This window comes from Enoplosus armatus, chromosome 13 (genome assembly GCF_043641665.1).
Source record: "Enoplosus armatus isolate fEnoArm2 chromosome 13, fEnoArm2.hap1, whole genome shotgun sequence".
In the NCBI taxonomy this organism is placed as follows: Eukaryota; Metazoa; Chordata; class Actinopteri; order Centrarchiformes; family Enoplosidae; genus Enoplosus; species Enoplosus armatus.
The window spans coordinates 929,451-945,906 of NC_092192.1; the positions used below are offsets into that span (position 1 = coordinate 929,451).

The 16,456-nt window shown below is 44.0% G+C and overlaps 3 protein-coding genes across 3 annotated transcripts; 1 reads left to right on the plus strand and 2 right to left on the minus strand.

Annotated features, from left to right (window-relative positions):
- Window positions 1–1,149: 1,149 nt before the first annotated feature.
- LOC139295723 (P2Y purinoceptor 6) lies at window positions 1,150–3,410 on the plus strand. The gene is made up of 2 exons (XM_070917974.1): window positions 1,150–1,631; window positions 2,495–3,410. The coding sequence occupies exons 1-2, from the start codon at window positions 1,150–1,152 to the stop codon at window positions 3,408–3,410; spliced, it is 1,398 nt and encodes a 465-aa protein (XP_070774075.1).
- A 3,098-nt stretch (window positions 3,411–6,508) lies between these two features.
- On the minus strand, window positions 6,509–11,985 carry LOC139295741 (uncharacterized). Its single transcript, XM_070917993.1, has 9 exons — window positions 11,894–11,985; window positions 10,155–10,367; window positions 9,394–9,532; window positions 9,115–9,257; window positions 8,973–9,025; window positions 8,427–8,551; window positions 7,763–7,870; window positions 7,159–7,368; window positions 6,509–6,820 (listed from the first exon to the last, which is right to left on the minus strand). Exons 2-9 carry the CDS (start codon window positions 10,364–10,366, stop codon window positions 6,509–6,511), a joined length of 1,302 nt encoding a protein of 433 aa, XP_070774094.1. The 5' UTR covers window position 10,367; window positions 11,894–11,985.
- Window positions 11,986–13,860: 1,875 nt separating this feature from the next.
- On the minus strand, window positions 13,861–16,369 carry med31 (mediator complex subunit 31). Its single transcript, XM_070917760.1, has 4 exons — window positions 16,223–16,369; window positions 15,269–15,343; window positions 14,924–15,020; window positions 13,861–14,357 (listed from the first exon to the last, which is right to left on the minus strand). The coding sequence occupies exons 1-4, from the start codon at window positions 16,230–16,232 to the stop codon at window positions 14,144–14,146; spliced, it is 396 nt and encodes a 131-aa protein (XP_070773861.1). The 5' UTR covers window positions 16,233–16,369; the 3' UTR covers window positions 13,861–14,143.
- Between the last annotated feature and the right edge of the window lie 87 nt (window positions 16,370–16,456).

The window sequence follows — 16,456 nt, forward strand, 5'->3', positions numbered from 1 at the left end:
GACTGCTGGTTGGACAAAACAGGAACTTCTGGTGCTTTAGAGAGCAAATGATTCATATCATGATGATGATGATGATATCTAACACTGTCAGATAGAGCTGGAGCGAAGGCAAACTAAAGATTATTATTGTGTGGATAACAGGAAACACACAAATACCTTTAGTGAGCACAGAATATACTTGTTTGCTTTGATGTTGCTCTTTGCAAGATAATAATATAACTTCTGTGTGCAAAAGATCTTTTTCTGTTCTCAGAGTGTCTGATTGGATTTAATGCCATATACAGTAAACAAAAAAGGTCTCATCTTTGTCTTTTATTTCACTTTAATGGCCAAAAATGTTTGCAGATTGGTGAAGATTTGAGACTCATAATTAAACCAGACCGAGAGTCTGCAGTCATGCTAGCAGCTCTGTGAGGCTTTGAGCTAAATGCTATCGCTAACCATGCTAACATGTCCATAATGACAAGACTAACATGCTGATATTGAGCAGGTATGTTTACCATGTTCATCATATTAGTTTATTGTATTAGCATGCTAACGTTAGCTAACTATCAGTAAACAGTTCAAGTATTGGACACATGAACATGTTGACCTGATGATGGCGCTGATGAAGAGTCAGAGGATGACTCTGGATCAGGATTAAAGTACGTGACACAATCCTTTTCACTATGTAAGAGCCACAGTTTCGTTGAAACCTCAGTTGTTGCGACATTATTTGACACTGTCGTTGAATTTAAACCCTGAAGCGAACGCTTCAACAGCTGGAACAGACCACCTACCTGCTTCACAGAAAGGCTACATGAATGGAGAGAGAGGCTTCCGGAAAGCTTCGTTAATGATTGAGGGGCTAATTGAGCGAAACATAGTCTTCATCAGCAGAACGGCGGCGGTACATTCTGAACAAGCTTTTCCAAACTAATGACAGTGTGTTTTCTCCCCCCCCGTCAGAAACTCCATCTACACACCAGAGACATGGGTCAGTCCACGATGAATAGAGCCAGAGATTAAATATTCAGACTGATAGATCGATCAGAGGAAGGACAAATGAAGGAAACCTCAGAGAGTGAGAAGACTTGAGTCTGGTGAAGGAGCTGAGATGATGCCAGAGGAACCTGAACCGATCCAGCTCTGCCTGAAATAGCCTTCATCATGGGATTGAGCCAAGTCTCCAGCGTCACTCCAGACATCGGTTTGGCGGCGGCAGCGGCGAGCAACCATCCGAACACCTCTGGCACCTTGCCCACCTCGTCCCTGCCTCCGCCGTCCTGCAGCATTGATGAATCCTACAAGTACGTCTTCCTGCCGGTCTGCTACTCGCTGACCTTCCTCTTCAGCCTCACCCTCAACTCTGTGGTGCTGCTGCGCTCCTGCCGCCACCACGGCGGCTGCTGCGGTGGCGGCGGCGGGGGTGGCAGTGGTGGCGGGCGACGCTGGAACACCTCACTGATCTACATGGTGAACCTGGCCACCACCGACCTGATGTACGGTCTGTCGCTGCCCTTCCTGGTGGCGAGCTACGTGCTGAGGGACCGCTGGGTGTTCGGAGACTTCATGTGCCGCCTCGTTCGCTTCCTCTTCTACTTCAACCTCTACTGCTCCATCTTCTTCCTCACCTGCATCTCCGTGCACAGGTAGGATGACCCGGAAACACGGCAGCCCAGCGGGAAATAAAGTTACTGCAGATGTATTAGTGGTTCATTTCAGATGCTGCTGTGTTTTGTCTTTATTTATCCAGTTTGGGAGGTTTACTTTGTTGTGTAAATTGACCCTTTGCTAAACTCCACCGCTTTACTGACCTGATGCTACACCTGTGCAGCTTTTCATTGTAGCACATATGCAGTTTGCAACAGTCAAGTTTCCATCCCAATGTTGTGCAAATTTGAACAGAATTTCCAGAAAATATCTGCAAAATAAATGCAAACGACTGTTAGGTGAATACTCGGAGTTGAGCTAACGAATGTCATCAGCTGCAGTAATCTCTTCCTGCAGATTATATCACAACGTCTCGAGTCGCCTCAGTGTCTCTGAGAAAACTGCTGCTCATTTATTTTCCTGGCATCGTTAATTTTTGACGGCTCCTTACGAGTGCTATTTGAACTTTGACTTGCTTACAGGAAAGTAGTACTACAACACCACATGCTACTGAGGCTAATGAAGCAAGCTAGCTGAGTCTCCCGACCTTTGAGCCAATCAGAAGCTGGTGAAATGTTCGGAACAGGGCCGAGTCAGCTGATGGGTTTGACTTCAGAGATGAGCTAGCCGGGTTTTGGTTCACACCCGCTTGGTTGCCGACTTGTTTACAGGATTGTTTCCTCATTCGAATATAAACCTACAATATGTATGGAAGCTCATTGGGGACAAAACAGTAATCAATATGAAAGTCAAGATTCAGGCTGGTGAGTGAAGAGCAGGTTTATGCAGCAAACAAAGGAGTTAAAACCTTCCACTGAGCACCTGAGAGTGTTTAGACTCACCCCTGGTTGTCCCTCCACAGGTACCTGGGGATCTGCCATCCGATGAGGACCATCACTCTGGAGAGCAAGCGGGTGGTGAAGGGGACCTGTGCGTTGGTGTGGGTGGTGGTCTTCATCCTCACCTGCCCCATCTTCAGGTTCGCCCAGACAGGATACGTCCAGCGAGGAGGCGGTGGGGTAGTCGAGCCTGGAGGGGCAAGGGAAGGCGGGAACAGTACTGGATCTCAGTTGGAGGACAAGGAGGGGTACATGAACTGCTGGGACGACGCAATCGATAAGGAGTTTGCAGACTACGTCCCGTATGGCATCGTCCTCCACCTGCTGGGCTTCTTTGTGCCCTTTGTCATCATCGCCTGGTGCTACTCTCAGGTGGTCAGGACCATATTTCAGACCCTGCGCTCCCCTCCCAGTTCGATAGAAGGCGGGGAGGACGGTCCGGTGGGAGACGGGGCGACAGAAGGAGTTAGAGAGCGGGCGAGAACATCTGTCTCCATCTCTGGATCGCAGTATTCGCACTACATCCGGCGGCGACGGAAATCCATTAAAACCATCGTAACAATCACACTGCTGTTTGCGCTCTGCTTCCTGCCCTTCCACGTGACCCGGACTCTGTTCCTGCTCCTGCGGCGGGGGCAGCTCGGTGGCTGCAACGTCATGAAGACTGTCTCCATCTGCTACAAGGTCACCCGGCCGCTGGCCTCCTGCAACGCCTGGCTCAACGCTCTCCTCTACTTCCTGACGGGGGACAAGGGCGCCCCCTGTTGCTGGCCGGCAGAACACACCGTCCGCCGAGACCACCGGAGCGGCTCCCTCTGGTGGCCGTTGAAGATCCTGAAAAAAGAGGGAGTGGGAGAAGAAGACCAGGAGGCGGCCGAGAAGGTTGAAAGGGAGGTGCACATGGAAAACGAGTCCAAGTCTTCAAGGGTCATCTTCTAGAAGGTTTTAGTGCTGGTTTCTGTATAAAAGACTTCAGTGGTTCCGGCTTTTGTTTGAAACTGAAATCAATATTCGTGCTCTGGGATACGACACCAGCCAGGTTTCCATCCAAATTTAGAGTCAATTTTAAACAGATTTCCAGTTAATCTGCAAAAGAAAATGCCAATAATGCTGGTTTCATCCACTGCTGCTGTGTGAACATGAGTTCACTGGTGGATGGAGATAAGAGTTCTCCAGTCGCTGCCATTAAACCACCACAGAAGAAGAGGAGGACACAACATTAAAGAACTCCGGTCGAAGCTCAAACGATGGAGAACCATGAGGAGAACATGGTGGAAACGGGACATTTGTGTTGTGAGGAAGGTCACAGCCTCCTCATCGCTCCACACAGATCTGATACTTGATAAATGATAAATTTGGCAGAACTGTCGTGTACGTCAGGAACTATTTGATGACAGAATGAACATTTTGAATGTGAGACATTTGATGCCAGATTTTGATCGTAAGCTCTATGAACACATTTCCGTCATTTGATATTAAGCATCGACTGTCTCATATCAACTACACAGAGTCAAGTCAATAAGAAACACAACTATTCTATACGTGTTTAGCAAAGACACTCTGTGCTCGTAGCTCTTGCAGTGAATATAAAGCAGGAGGAGCAACATGAATCAGAACTGTGTGGATTCTGATAAAGACCATGTTTAAATCAAATGACGTTTTTTATCTTAATTTAATAATTATTCACTTCATGTCTTCAGAATACCTAACTGAACTTCAATTAATGAAATCATTTTTTTTTTGTCATTAATAGATAATAATAATCACCTTCATTTGTTGACACTCTCCGCTCGTTTATTTTGGAGGGAGATACGTGGATATATTTGTGGTTTTGGCTGTTACAGACACACTATTTTAAGAAAGACATGTTCTGTCTCTTTGAGAAGTTTAATTGGCATTTCCTGTTCGTATGAAGTGGTTGACTTTTTTGTATATTAACTGTTAGAAAGTAAACTATGAAGATTGGTTTTTAGTATGGATTTGGGACACGATGAACATTGTTTCAGAAATCATTGTTTTTTATTATCAATTAATCTGTCAATTATTTATTTATTATATTCTTAATCTTTTACATAACATTAGAAGAGTGTAAAATGCTCCAAGAGTCCAAGGTGATGTCTTCAAATGTCTTGATTTGTCTGAACAACAAACCAAAACCCAAAGATATTCAGTTCAATGAGATAGAAAACACATCTTTATCTTTTCGTTCACCTTCCTAACCCTCCAGAAGACAGAAGGAGGCAAATTACTTATTTTTGAGGGCACTAATTATTATTTGGAGAGAATCATTTGTTAAATTTCAGGCTCACTTTCGTCCACATGAAATCTTTGTCACCTGAAAGGCTTGAAGGGGAATGACGCCCGTTTTAAAGACTCAATTCCGTCCTTCTCCGGACCTTTGACCCCTGATCTGACTGATCGGATCTGGTTCCTGTCCTGGAACATGTAATCAATAAACATGTGATTCTTTAAAAAGGTGGCAGTCCCCTTTAAACATCGTCTGGCGGCCATGTTGCTGACCTGCTGCTGTCTGAATGGAAGAGCAGCCCTCTGCACGTTCCTGCTTCATGTGTTGTTGTTGTTGTTGTTGTTGTTGTTTTTGAGCTCAGGTCAGTCTGTGATGTCAGACCTCATTTTTTCAACTCGTGTATTTTGACGTTTTGTGGCACAATATCTGGATTAAAGTGCGTTGTTGACATCGGCTGTCCTCGGCCTCGTTCATGGTTAACACGTAGATCTATTCGGCCTCAGAAATGATTAATCAGCTGAACCGAAACACTAAGAGAAATCACACATTTTATCTCACACTGATCTAATTCATTCTTCTACCAACATCCGTGTCATCCGTCCTGACCCTGACCCTGAACCTGAACCTGAACCTGAACCACATGGCATCACAATCCAGGACAAAACCTTAGTGTCCTCACTGGAGACCTTTTCAAAAGCATGTTGCTTTAAAAACAAGTCACTTATGTAATTTCATGTCTTTCTCCGTAGTAGTATGACGCAACACCCCCAACAGTCCCCACATTGCACCTGCTAATGAACCTGAGGTGACTGCTGATTGGCTGCACAACTGGTCAGAAAATCATCTGTAAGAAAGACATTTTATTAAAATGAATGAGGTAGTTTAAGAAGTTAATTTGAGGCTGCTGCGTTCATTACAGTCACAATATTAATGTTTGGATCCACGACAGTCGGCCACATGTTACTGAACACATTTCAGCCATTTAGTGATCATTAAGTTCTCTATAAGTTGCAAATTTGTCTGGCGAGGTCATGCTAGAGTCGACAGCCAGCTCGCAGCTGTGTTGAGCTATATTTAGGCACAGTGGTGCTTTGAGCTAAATGCTAACGTCAGCGTGCTAGCACAATGTTGAAAACGACAAACAATGAAAATGCTAATATGCTGATGTTGAAGGTTCACCGCGTTCACCGTCTCAGTTTAGCGTGTTAGCAACATTAGCTAATGCTAAAATTAGCCAGTTAGCAGTAAAAACAGAGTCCAGCTGAGGCTGATGAACGTCATCAGTTCTGCAGGTATTTGGTCATAAACCAAAGTGTTGGACACATGAACATGTTGACCTGATGGTGGCGCTGATGAAGAGTCAGAGGATCACCAGAGTTACTACAGTTCATCCTGAGGGGACCATGAAGGTCTGAACCACATCTCATCACAGTCCATCCAGCAGCCGATGAGACGTTTCAGTCTGAACAGAGTGGTGAAACAACCGAGCGGTCATCCTTAAACAGCAGGTGCAGGTGATTTTTCATTCATGTTCATGGAACTGGAGAGCTGCTGCTGGCGGACAAAAGACCTTCATCAGCACTGAAGAAGAGTTGTGTTCAACAGAACTGCAGCTTATAAAATGAGTGAATCGACACCTCTGACAGACGACTCGGATTTGCTGGACTGACGTTGTTTTGTCTGTTTGATGTTCAGCATGTTCAGCTGTGCTTTTCATGAAGTTGCTATTTACAAAGTTTATAACATTGTATTGTGTCATTCAGTCAGCTGCTGTTTAACCTTCCATCAATCAATCGATCAGCTCCCACTGGGTGTCGCTGATCAGCCGGTAGTTGAGCCTCCGGTAGTTTTCGGGGTGAACTCGTCGCTGTCGCCACACCTCCTCGTACAGGCTGCGCACGACTGGTGGCAGCGGCGGGAAGCCGGCGGTGCGAGCCAGCGTCTGGCAGTACTCCCACTGGTCCTGATCCATCATCAGCAGGTGGCGCTGCTGGACTCCACGCTCCGTCTTTTTCTGAAGCTCTCGCCGGACCTCATCCTCCATCTGGGCTGGAGACGGTAAAGTGACGGAGCCGTCCAACACCGCCAGAGCAAACTGGACCTGCGAGGATGAGACTGGGTTTAAGACTCACCAAAGCTCGGTTCCCCTGTTGGACCATCAGCTGGTGATGTTCTGGTTTGATTTCGTCTCATTATGGACCAGAAGTGTGGAACCCCCTTCTGTAAATGCCTTTTTAATCCTGCTTTTAGGGACTGTAGTTTTATACTAAATTTATACTGACAGTGTATTTTATTTCACTTTAATCTCATTATTATTGTTATTATTATTATTATTATTATTATTATTATTATGACAGTCAGTAGAGAATCAGGGGAGCAATGATAACAGTAAGAGTGTCCAGTCAGTCCTGAGACCTGGATGAGCGTCCCTCCACCCACCTGGCAGTTGAAGTTGGGGAAGGGGCAGATGATCTTGCAGATGCCGATGAAGAAGAGCGTGGGGAAGGCCGGGGGCATCAGGAAGCGGTACAGCGGAGACACCACGTGGTCCTGGATCTCCAGACCCAGCTGAGACGCGTCCAGGAATGGATACCTGAAGTTGTACCCGGTGCAGAACATCAGGACGTCAGCCCCGCCCACAGAGCCGTCCTGGAACAGGTAGTTTTTACATTTATCTCAAAAGTGTGAAAAAAGTTCCCCTTGTGGAGCAGTAAGCAGGCAGACCTTACTGGACCCCACAGCGTCTGAAATGATTGAAATATGATGTGTGATCATTTAATTCCTGTCCAGACAGACATCTTGATGATTTTACAGACTGAAACAAGAACTGGCTCACGTGAGAACCACTCGTACAAACAGTATGAGTCATGTACAGACAGTCTGACAATAAAACTTCACTAAAAAAGAAAGCAGAAGGTGTTTCCAAAGTTGTCCATCTGTTTTCTTTGGTGAATTTACACTGTGGACCAATAACATCACAACGTCTGCAACCAAACTGGATCAGAGTTAGAGCAGATCAGAGCTGCTGGACTTGGAAGCGAACCTGGAAGCGAATGCTGCCGTCGTCCTCGACCGCCACCACAGGACCGGACTGTTGGACCCCAGAAGGCAGAGGAAAGGTGAAACGAGGACGACCGTGACTCAGAGTCACCTGGAGAGAGAGAGACAGGGAAGTAATAACAGTTTACTGTTGTGGTAGTGAGTCTGGCAGGCGTCACCATCACCATCATCATCATCATCATCATCATGACTTCTTTTTTAATAGTTTTAGTTTACATTTGACAGATTTCTTCCTTAACAGCACTAGCTTTCAGGTCTGGGTACATGTCGTGGTCCATATTATTGTTGAATCTAAACATTGTGAAGTCTCGTTCTAATGTCGCCGTCTACAATAATGAAGCCAGATGTCACTGTGATGTCTCCACAGATATACACACCTTCGTTTCTACATCATTTCCCCTCCCATTAATTCACTGTGGACGCCAACCTAAAAGACATCAGACCGTTCTGGATTTAGAGGGAAATCTTCACAACCACATTGCAGCAGGAAGCAGGCAGAGGGCGCTGTTCTTCCACAACAGATACTGCTGTGTAGTGAGAGAGCCTAGCAGTCATCACCGTGGGCACATGTCATGCGTCCTTGTTTAAAAGCATTGACTGCAGCTGTAAAGTAATGACTGATTATGCTGCAGTGTGTTGTTTGTTACCTGAGCACCGACTTTGGCCAGTTCAATGGAAATGTCCAATCCTGAAGCTCTGGCTCCCAGAACCACCACTGACTGACCCGAGAACGGCTCTGCATACCTGTACGCATGACTGTGGAGCACCTTTCCTACAAGCAGAGAGAGGACTGACATCACTTTCATCTCTAGTACAGAGACAGGCCCAGGACGGGTTTAGCCTAGCTTAGCACAAAGACTGGAAGTGGGGGGAAACTGCTAGCCTAGCTCCATCTAAAGAGAAAAAGATCCACCTTCCAACAGCTCCAGGAGTCTCATTTACACGATAATGTGTAGAAGAAATGTATGCTAAGCTAGGCTACACCTGATGATGGTCTCCTGGTTCAAATGTTTTTTATCAAAGTGAATAAACGTGATCGACAGTCTGAGAATTTTCCCATTTAAGATGATACTGAAATGATGTAAACTGGTGCTCTAACATCACCTACCGTCAGTCAGCTGCTGTTTGGGTTTAGGCGTACAGTTTGTACCATCCCAGTTTAATAAAAGCATACACATTAATGTTGACTGTACCTTTGAAGCTCTCTATCCCTGGTATGTCTGGGACGTGAGGGTCGGAGTAGTGCCTTAAAGTCAGAAATCAAACGTCAGAACACCCCAACAAAGTGGCAGCAGGAGGTAACAAGATAACAAGCAGAGTTTTTACACATCTCACCCCGAGCAGACAAAGACAGAGTCGAACGTCTCCGTTTTCTGACAACCTGACGAGTCAGATGATGTCACTTCCCACGTTGTCCTCGCCTCCTCGCCCTCCGTCGTCACGACAACGGGCTTCACGTTTTCCACCACTGTGTTGAACTGACACACAAAGAGAAAGAAGAAAAGAATAAGGTTGAAACTACGCATTATTGATTCATCCTCTGATTACTTTCTTGATTAATGGATTAATCACTGATTAGTTAAAAATCCGGTGATCAGCAGCAGGACGACTCACCCTGATGTGAGGCCAGATGTCGTGGATCTGGCAGTAACCCTCCAGGTACCTCTGAACCTCCTGATGGGGCAGGAAGCTGTTCAGCTGGGGGTCAAAGGGGAAATCAGGGAACATCATCACCTCCTTGGGCAGGTTGGTCCTGTTGGGAGGAGGTCAGGAAATCAAACTCACTCACCTGAAGGGATTACAACTCTGAGAGAAGTTTCTCTGTGGACAAAGACAGACTATCTGTTTATGCCAACTGTGTTTGTACCTCAGAGGAAAATCTAAATACTAAAAAACATGGTGGATGCAACAATACAGTTATGTGCCACTTAAGAACGGATCTGTCAGTACGAGAGATTCTAACATAAAAAAGTAAAAATACTAGTACCACACTGTACAGATACTAAAATATAAAACAGTATAATCAGTAAAATGTCCAACCAGCAGAATCAGAATCAGAAATACTTTATTGATCCCCAGGGGGAAAGTTACAGGTGCTCCCATTCAAGAATAAAAATATGTAAAAATATAAGATATAAAAAATAACAGTAACAGTCAGCAGTGCACAGTTCAAGTGTAAATATAAATATAGAATAAATAATGAGGTTATACTTTCTGTTCCACTAATTAATATTATATATATGTTTTATAAACTCTTCATATGTTTGATTTTGTAAAGTAACTAAAGCTGTCAGATGAATGGGGTGAAGTAAAAGTGACTCACATTTGTACTCCAGTCCAGTACTTGTCTTGGGTAAATGTACTTGGTTACATACCTGAGGTTTTTGTACATGCTGCTGTGAATCGGCCGTCCGGTGTCGTACGCCCCCACACGTTCATCATAACACCAGGTGCCGCCGATGTTGTCGGTGAGCTCGAACACCACCGGGGGGGCGAAGCTGTTCAGGCGGGACAGGATGTGTCTGGCTGCACAGAGTCCCGCCGCCCCGGCACCGACCACCGCCACCCTCTGCAACATCATCCTCATCCTGACAGAGAGAGACGGAGGTCTTTACTCTGCATACTCAGGATCAGGTGTTTACATGAGTCCTACAGAACCCTGGTTCACTGTACCAGGCTTCAGAAACCAGGATCAGGTGTTTACATGAGTCCAACAGAACCCTGGTTCACTGTAACAGGACAGTGCCTTCAGAAACCAGGATCAGGTGTTTACATGAGTCCAACAGAACCCTGGTTCACTGTACCAGGCTTCAGAAACCAGGATCAGGTGTTTACATGAGTCCAACAGAACCCTGGTTCATCACCGTGTTCTGTACCAGGACAGTGCCTTCAGAAACCAGGATCAGGTGTTTACATGAGTCTAACAGAACCCTGGTTCACTGTACCAGGCTTCAGAAACCAGGATCAGGTGTTTACATGAGTCTAACAGAACCCTGGTTCACTGTACCAGGACAGTGCCTTCAGAAACCAGGATCAGGTGTTTACATGAGTCTAACAGAACCCTGGTTCACTGTACCAGGACAGTGCCTTCAGAAACCAGGATCAGGTGTTTACATGAGTCCAACAGAACCCTGGTTCACTGTACCAGGACAGTGCCTTCAGAAACCAGGATCAGGTGTTTACATGAGTCCAACAGAACCCTGGTTCACTGTACCAGGACAGCACCGTCAGAAACCAGGATCAGGTGTTTACATGAGTCTAACAGAACCCTGGTTCACTGTACCAGGACAGCACCGTCAGAAACCAGGATCAGGTGTTTACATGAGTCTAACAGAACCCTGGTTCACTATACCAGGACAGTACCTTCAGAAACCAGGATCAGGTGTTTACATGAGTCCAACAGAACCCTGGTTCACTGTACCAGGACAGTACCTTCAGAAACCAGGATCAGGTGTTTACATGAGTCTAACAGAACCCTGGTTCACTGTACCAGGACAGTGCCTTCAGAAACCAGGATCAGGTGTTTACATGAGTCCAACAGAACCCTGGTTCACTGTACCAGGACAGTGCCTTCAGAAACCAGGATCAGGTGTTTACCTGTGATAACCCCTCCCTCTTCACCAGCTAACAGCGACGTATTTCAGAATTATTAGTCTATTTTCAGTCTTTCTCACAACGACTGACTTAACACGACTTTAACGAAGTTAAACTGAGCCGAACACAGTTTCTAACTTCACGGACCAGTTTCAGTCAGTGGAGCCAGTCTGGACTTTGACCCACGAAGCGACACTAAACTATAGCTAAACTTTTCAGTGTTGAGTCAAGAGACAATCCACAAATAAAAACAAGTCAACAAAACATAAAGCATTTCTGGACGAGCGGACATTGAACTAATTACTCATCGAGAGAAAGAAACTGTTGAATTTTAACAAGCTAACTGCGGTTTGATTAAATCTCGCTAATCGTCACTGCGCATGTCCACAGAGAACGACTAGAACTTTTTTAATATAGCTAGCTAGCTAGCTATGTTTCTAGATATGTAGCTTGCTACGTAAAGACATTTTTATATAGAATACTCAAATTGCTCAGCAATAGTCAATAAGATAGGTGTTACCGCAGTCGTTATCCGCCTTCTCCGTCCCGGTGTCTCGACCGTTCACGGAAATCAAGTAAACACCGTTAAATATTAAGTGAGTCGGCAGCCATTCTGCGAAGGGGGACGATTCACGTGATAACACCGTTACTCTTCTCACTCAACGACAGAGGTGTAGTGAGCAGTATAGTTCGAGGTCCAGACTGTTCCGGAAATGTAACAAAACCAACCTCCGATCCGAATCCTTCACGATAAAAGCGACATCGCTTCAAAATTTAAATGAGTAAAAATAAACGTATAAGTTGCACAGAAACTGCACACCTTATAAGGCAAAGGCCTCCAGTTGGCCTGTACTTCATCCCAACACTGATATTTAATTTGTTGTGGTTGAGGAGAAGAATTATTATTTATTATATTTCTTCAGAATATGTTTTTAATATATATAATATAGGTCAAAAATGACTTATTTGTCAATAAACAAATACATATATAAACATGGAAATAAATAACTAATAAAACAAACACGAGTAAAACTGAATAATAGTGTACATATAAATTCATGTTGTTAATTAATCAGTAAATACATAAATGCCCTTTTATTTATTTCTGTATTACATAGAAATTGTTTTCTCAACACATCGCCTGATTCTCCATCATACATGTGTTCCATTGCATGTCTCTGTAATACAGGCAAATTCTGTGAAAAAAAATGGAACACATTTTCTTACCATAAAATACTCTCGTGAATAACGATAGTTGACACCAATCATGAGGACAGTTTCTGTTTAACTTGCTGCAAATATTAAATCTGTCATCTGTCACAACAGAAATATCAAAGCTTCAAATGTCAATTATTTTATTAAAAAGAACGAGACAATAGTAGAATTGGGCAAGCAAAAGATTCACAGGATTTTAATTGATGACTCAAGTTAAGTGTGTTAGTTGTAATGTATTTATTTATAGTTACAATACTGGTTATATGGTAAACTATGTAAATGTGAAAGTTATCACTTACCTGCCTTCCAGTGAAGAAGTGGATTTACCTGCAGGGTGGGTCTGACTGAGATTGACTCCAGCTGATGGCGGGGCCTATATAAGCAAGTTGCTTTTGGCTGTTGAGGGGGGAACGTCAGTGTGTAGCTGTGTGCACGTGATGTTAAGTTATTATGAGTTGAGTTTTGTTCAGTTAAGCAAAGTTAACTGTTTTGTTTGTAAATACTTTTCTTTTTGGTTACACGTGTAGCATGGTGCCACTTTTTCTTTTTTGTAAATAAACCACCGTTTGTTGAAATTGGACCACTCTCCTCTTGTCTGCCTCCTATTTCTAGCCCTCTGGCCAAGCTCCCCCACAAAGGTTTTTTACTAATTTTACATTCTTTATAACAGAAGTGATAATGTCACAAAGTCTATGGTTCAAACATAACAGTTCATGCAGATCAATCAAGATGCAGAGTGTCTTTTCTCAGTCATCGTTTTAGATCTTTCCCTGATTGAGGACTGTTTACTGCTACTTATAAGAACGCATTGGATGGTAGGAAATCTTGTTAGCAACCTACAAGCTGGGAAGGAGTGAAGTCGGTCGGCTGTAAAATCACAAAGAAACATGATTTATTCTGATAGAGAAATCTAGTGATTAAAACGAGCACTCCAGTCAGTGAGCCACATCATGTTTGATATAATATTACAGCCACCTGACTGAGACTTTCTACCATTCAATGAGTTTGTATTTTCAACTTTCTTCCTGCATCAAATTGACTGAACTGTTTGAGATCCAGGAGAGAGCCATATGCTTTCCCCTGCCGACATCACTCTGTTTCAGGAAAAAGCACTTCGGCCTCACAAGAGTTCATAAACAAACAATTCCTTTTTTCTTTTTTTTTTTTTACTTGAAATTCCCAACATTCCCAAAACTTACAGGCATTTCACCATCAGCTCCTGTTCTGTCATTATTAACTCCGCTACGTAAGGATCCACAAACTGGAGCGACGTTGATGAACTGGCCACAGGTTTATACATAGACTCTATTCTATGGTTTGTCCACCACAGAGCCCTGAAGTGTCCCACTCAGTACAGATCCTGATCACAGTTCTTTAATAACCACATTTAAGGGATCCTTATCAAAAATGTTTATGTAAAAAAAAAAGTGTCATTATCAAACTCTCAAACATCAATATTGGCCTCAAAACTCCCGCATCAGTCGAGCTGTAATCCACACTTTGACTATCTCACACGTTCCTACACACAGTCCTCCTCCCTCCTCCAGTGACATCATCACTTGGCGGCGGTGTTCCCATGCGGCGGCGGCTGCTGCTGCGGCTGTTGCTGCTCGGCCAGCGCCTGCTGCAGCCGGGTGCGTTTCCTGGAGTAGTGTTGCCAGTGCAGCAGCTGCTGCTCGTCGATGAACTTGGCGCACTGAGCGTTGACCAGCTCCTTCCTGAAGTGTTCGTACTGCAGCAGCTCCAGCATGTGCAGGCAGTGAGGATACCTGCAGAGGAGACAGGAGGCTGCTGACTCAGACTCTGAGTGGAGGGTATTCAGATCTGTGACTGAAGGTGTGCCAGTTTTCATGTAGGATTTCAGTGGAGGTTAATGGGGGACAAAGCAATGTGTTATTCTACCAGCAACCTGTCAGTCAGTCTCTACACACTGTCTCACTTCCTGTCTGTGCCTCTCAGCCCATTGGTTCCTACTGAAGACATGAATCTTTAAAAACACCTCATGAATATATAGTTTCATGTTTAAAAAGGCTCAGTCAATCATTGTTGGGGACTATTTTCAGAGGCGGATGAATCCACATGTGGAGCTCTAGTGAGTATTTGGGGCAGCAGGACGGTGTGTGTGGGACTGAGTCCGGATAAACTACAGTGTGTGTGTTCATGGTGGCTCACTGATGTGTTTTAATAATAACAACAACAACAACAACACTAATAAGATGATGATATATCAGGCTGTGATACACACAAAACACTTGTTAGATACAACCACTGCTGCTTTTTGGGTTTTGTTGATGAGAAACTAAAAGCACTGTATGAATGCAGCAGGTTGTCTTACTTGAGGAACTTGGCGTACTCAGGCTCCTTCCAGTACAGCAGATACTTCAGGTAGTTGATGAAGGGTCTCTCCCTCAGGACGCCTCTCTGAGCCAAAACTGAAGAAACAGGAAGTTTGTATTTGACACATTTTTCACCAGCACTACACACTATGTCCGTTAATCCAGTTACTAGTGGATTACAACAGCAGACTGATCAGGATTTTTGAAAAAACACTTTGGCCTCACAGCCTGATAAAGACGAAGATCTTAAACTCGGAGGGGACGTCAGCAATTGTCGATAGTCGAACCACACAAATATAAATACAATGGTGGAAATATTGGAGCTGTTGTCTGCTGTCACTCACAGTTCAGGTAGTTTGGGTTGGCTAAACACTGGATGAACTCCAGCTCCGACTGGAAACGGTTCCTGGCCTGCTCCTCTGGACCAGAAAACACAAACAGCAACAGTTTAACGGCAAAATAATATTCAGCAGCAACATGTCGATAAACATGCGATTCTGTGGGAAGACGTGATAAAAACATTAGGAGGAAAGTTAAACAATTTCTTGAATTAACTGGTGAATTGAATGTGTGCCGATTTGAAGAGTCAGTCTCAGCTATTCAGAAAATGAATAAAGTCATGCTCAAACACACGTATTTTTGTCGATACATAAGGCTTCACTGGAATCATTTCTGAATGATTCAGAACAGCACTGCCTCAGTACAAGGTAATATAATATATATATATAATATATAGGCAAATACCTGATCAATCTCAATAACTATAAATGAGTGTTCCAATGTCTTCATTAACATGTTGAATCGTGTATTTTAGTTATAAATCATCATAATCATATGTGTAATGCAAGTAACTAATGAATCCCTTTAAACGAACACCGCGACTGAACGCACCAGACTCTATTCAAATATCTTACAATTTAAGCTTCTTTCGTTTGCCTGCATATTGGAAACTCGTAGGCACTATTCTTCACTTCATTTCAATAAAACGCAAAAGTTACATCTTCACACCTTCAGGTGGTGCAAAGACGTCTGTAGTATTACAGCAACTAACTAAATCTAATAATTTAGCTAAATGCTGTTGTTTGAACTGCCGATGAGGGACCAAGTCAGTCTCATCTGACGTTACACGGAAAATGTCTTCAGTCATTCCAAACAGACACTTACTGTTCACAATATGTAAAGCTGACTTAAATTAAACTAATTTATTGAGGGAGTGTCGCCCTCTCCATATGCTAGATTTTTATTATGCTAGCAAGCTAATATTAGTAAGTCAAGCAGCTACGATAACGGCTACAAACCTGTTTCCATGACGCCGGCTACGGACAGATGCGGGTCTGAGAACAGCAGACAGTCGCTCTCCAGATGACAATAGATGACAATGTTAACTGTTAAAACAAATACGAACAAATAGACTTCTGTGCGTTGGTCTTTGTTGCCTTCTAATCACCACCATCAAAAGTGCGGAGACATATTTGCCGGAAATCGGTACGGATATGCTTGACTCTCTTTCCGACCATTTTTGTTGGTTTACG

Coding starts and splice junctions, on each gene's coding strand:
- LOC139295723 (XM_070917974.1), top strand. CDS start 1,150: ATGGGATTGAGCCAAGTCTCCAGCGTCACTCCAGACATCGGTTTGGCG. Junction 1,632..2,494: donor ACCTGCATCTCCGTGCACAG/GTAGGATGACCC, acceptor GTCCCTCCACAG/GTACCTGGGGATCTGCCATC.
- LOC139295741 (XM_070917993.1), bottom strand. CDS start 10,366: ATGAGGATGATGTTGCAGAGGGTGGCGGTGGTCGGTGCCGGGGCGGCG. Junction 8,552..8,972: donor AGGGATAGAGAGCTTCAAAG/GTACAGTCAACA, acceptor CTCTGCTTGTAG/GAAAGGTGCTCCACAGTCAT. Junction 7,369..7,762: donor ACGGCAGCATTCGCTTCCAG/GTTCGCTTCCAA, acceptor TACCTGTTCCAG/GACGGCTCTGTGGGCGGGGC.
- med31 (XM_070917760.1), bottom strand. Junction 15,021..15,268: donor CAACCCAAACTACCTGAACT/GTGAGTGACAGC, acceptor CTGTTTCTTCAG/TTTTGGCTCAGAGAGGCGTC. Junction 14,358..14,923: donor GAGTACGCCAAGTTCCTCAA/GTAAGACAACCT, acceptor TCTCCTCTGCAG/GTATCCTCACTGCCTGCACA.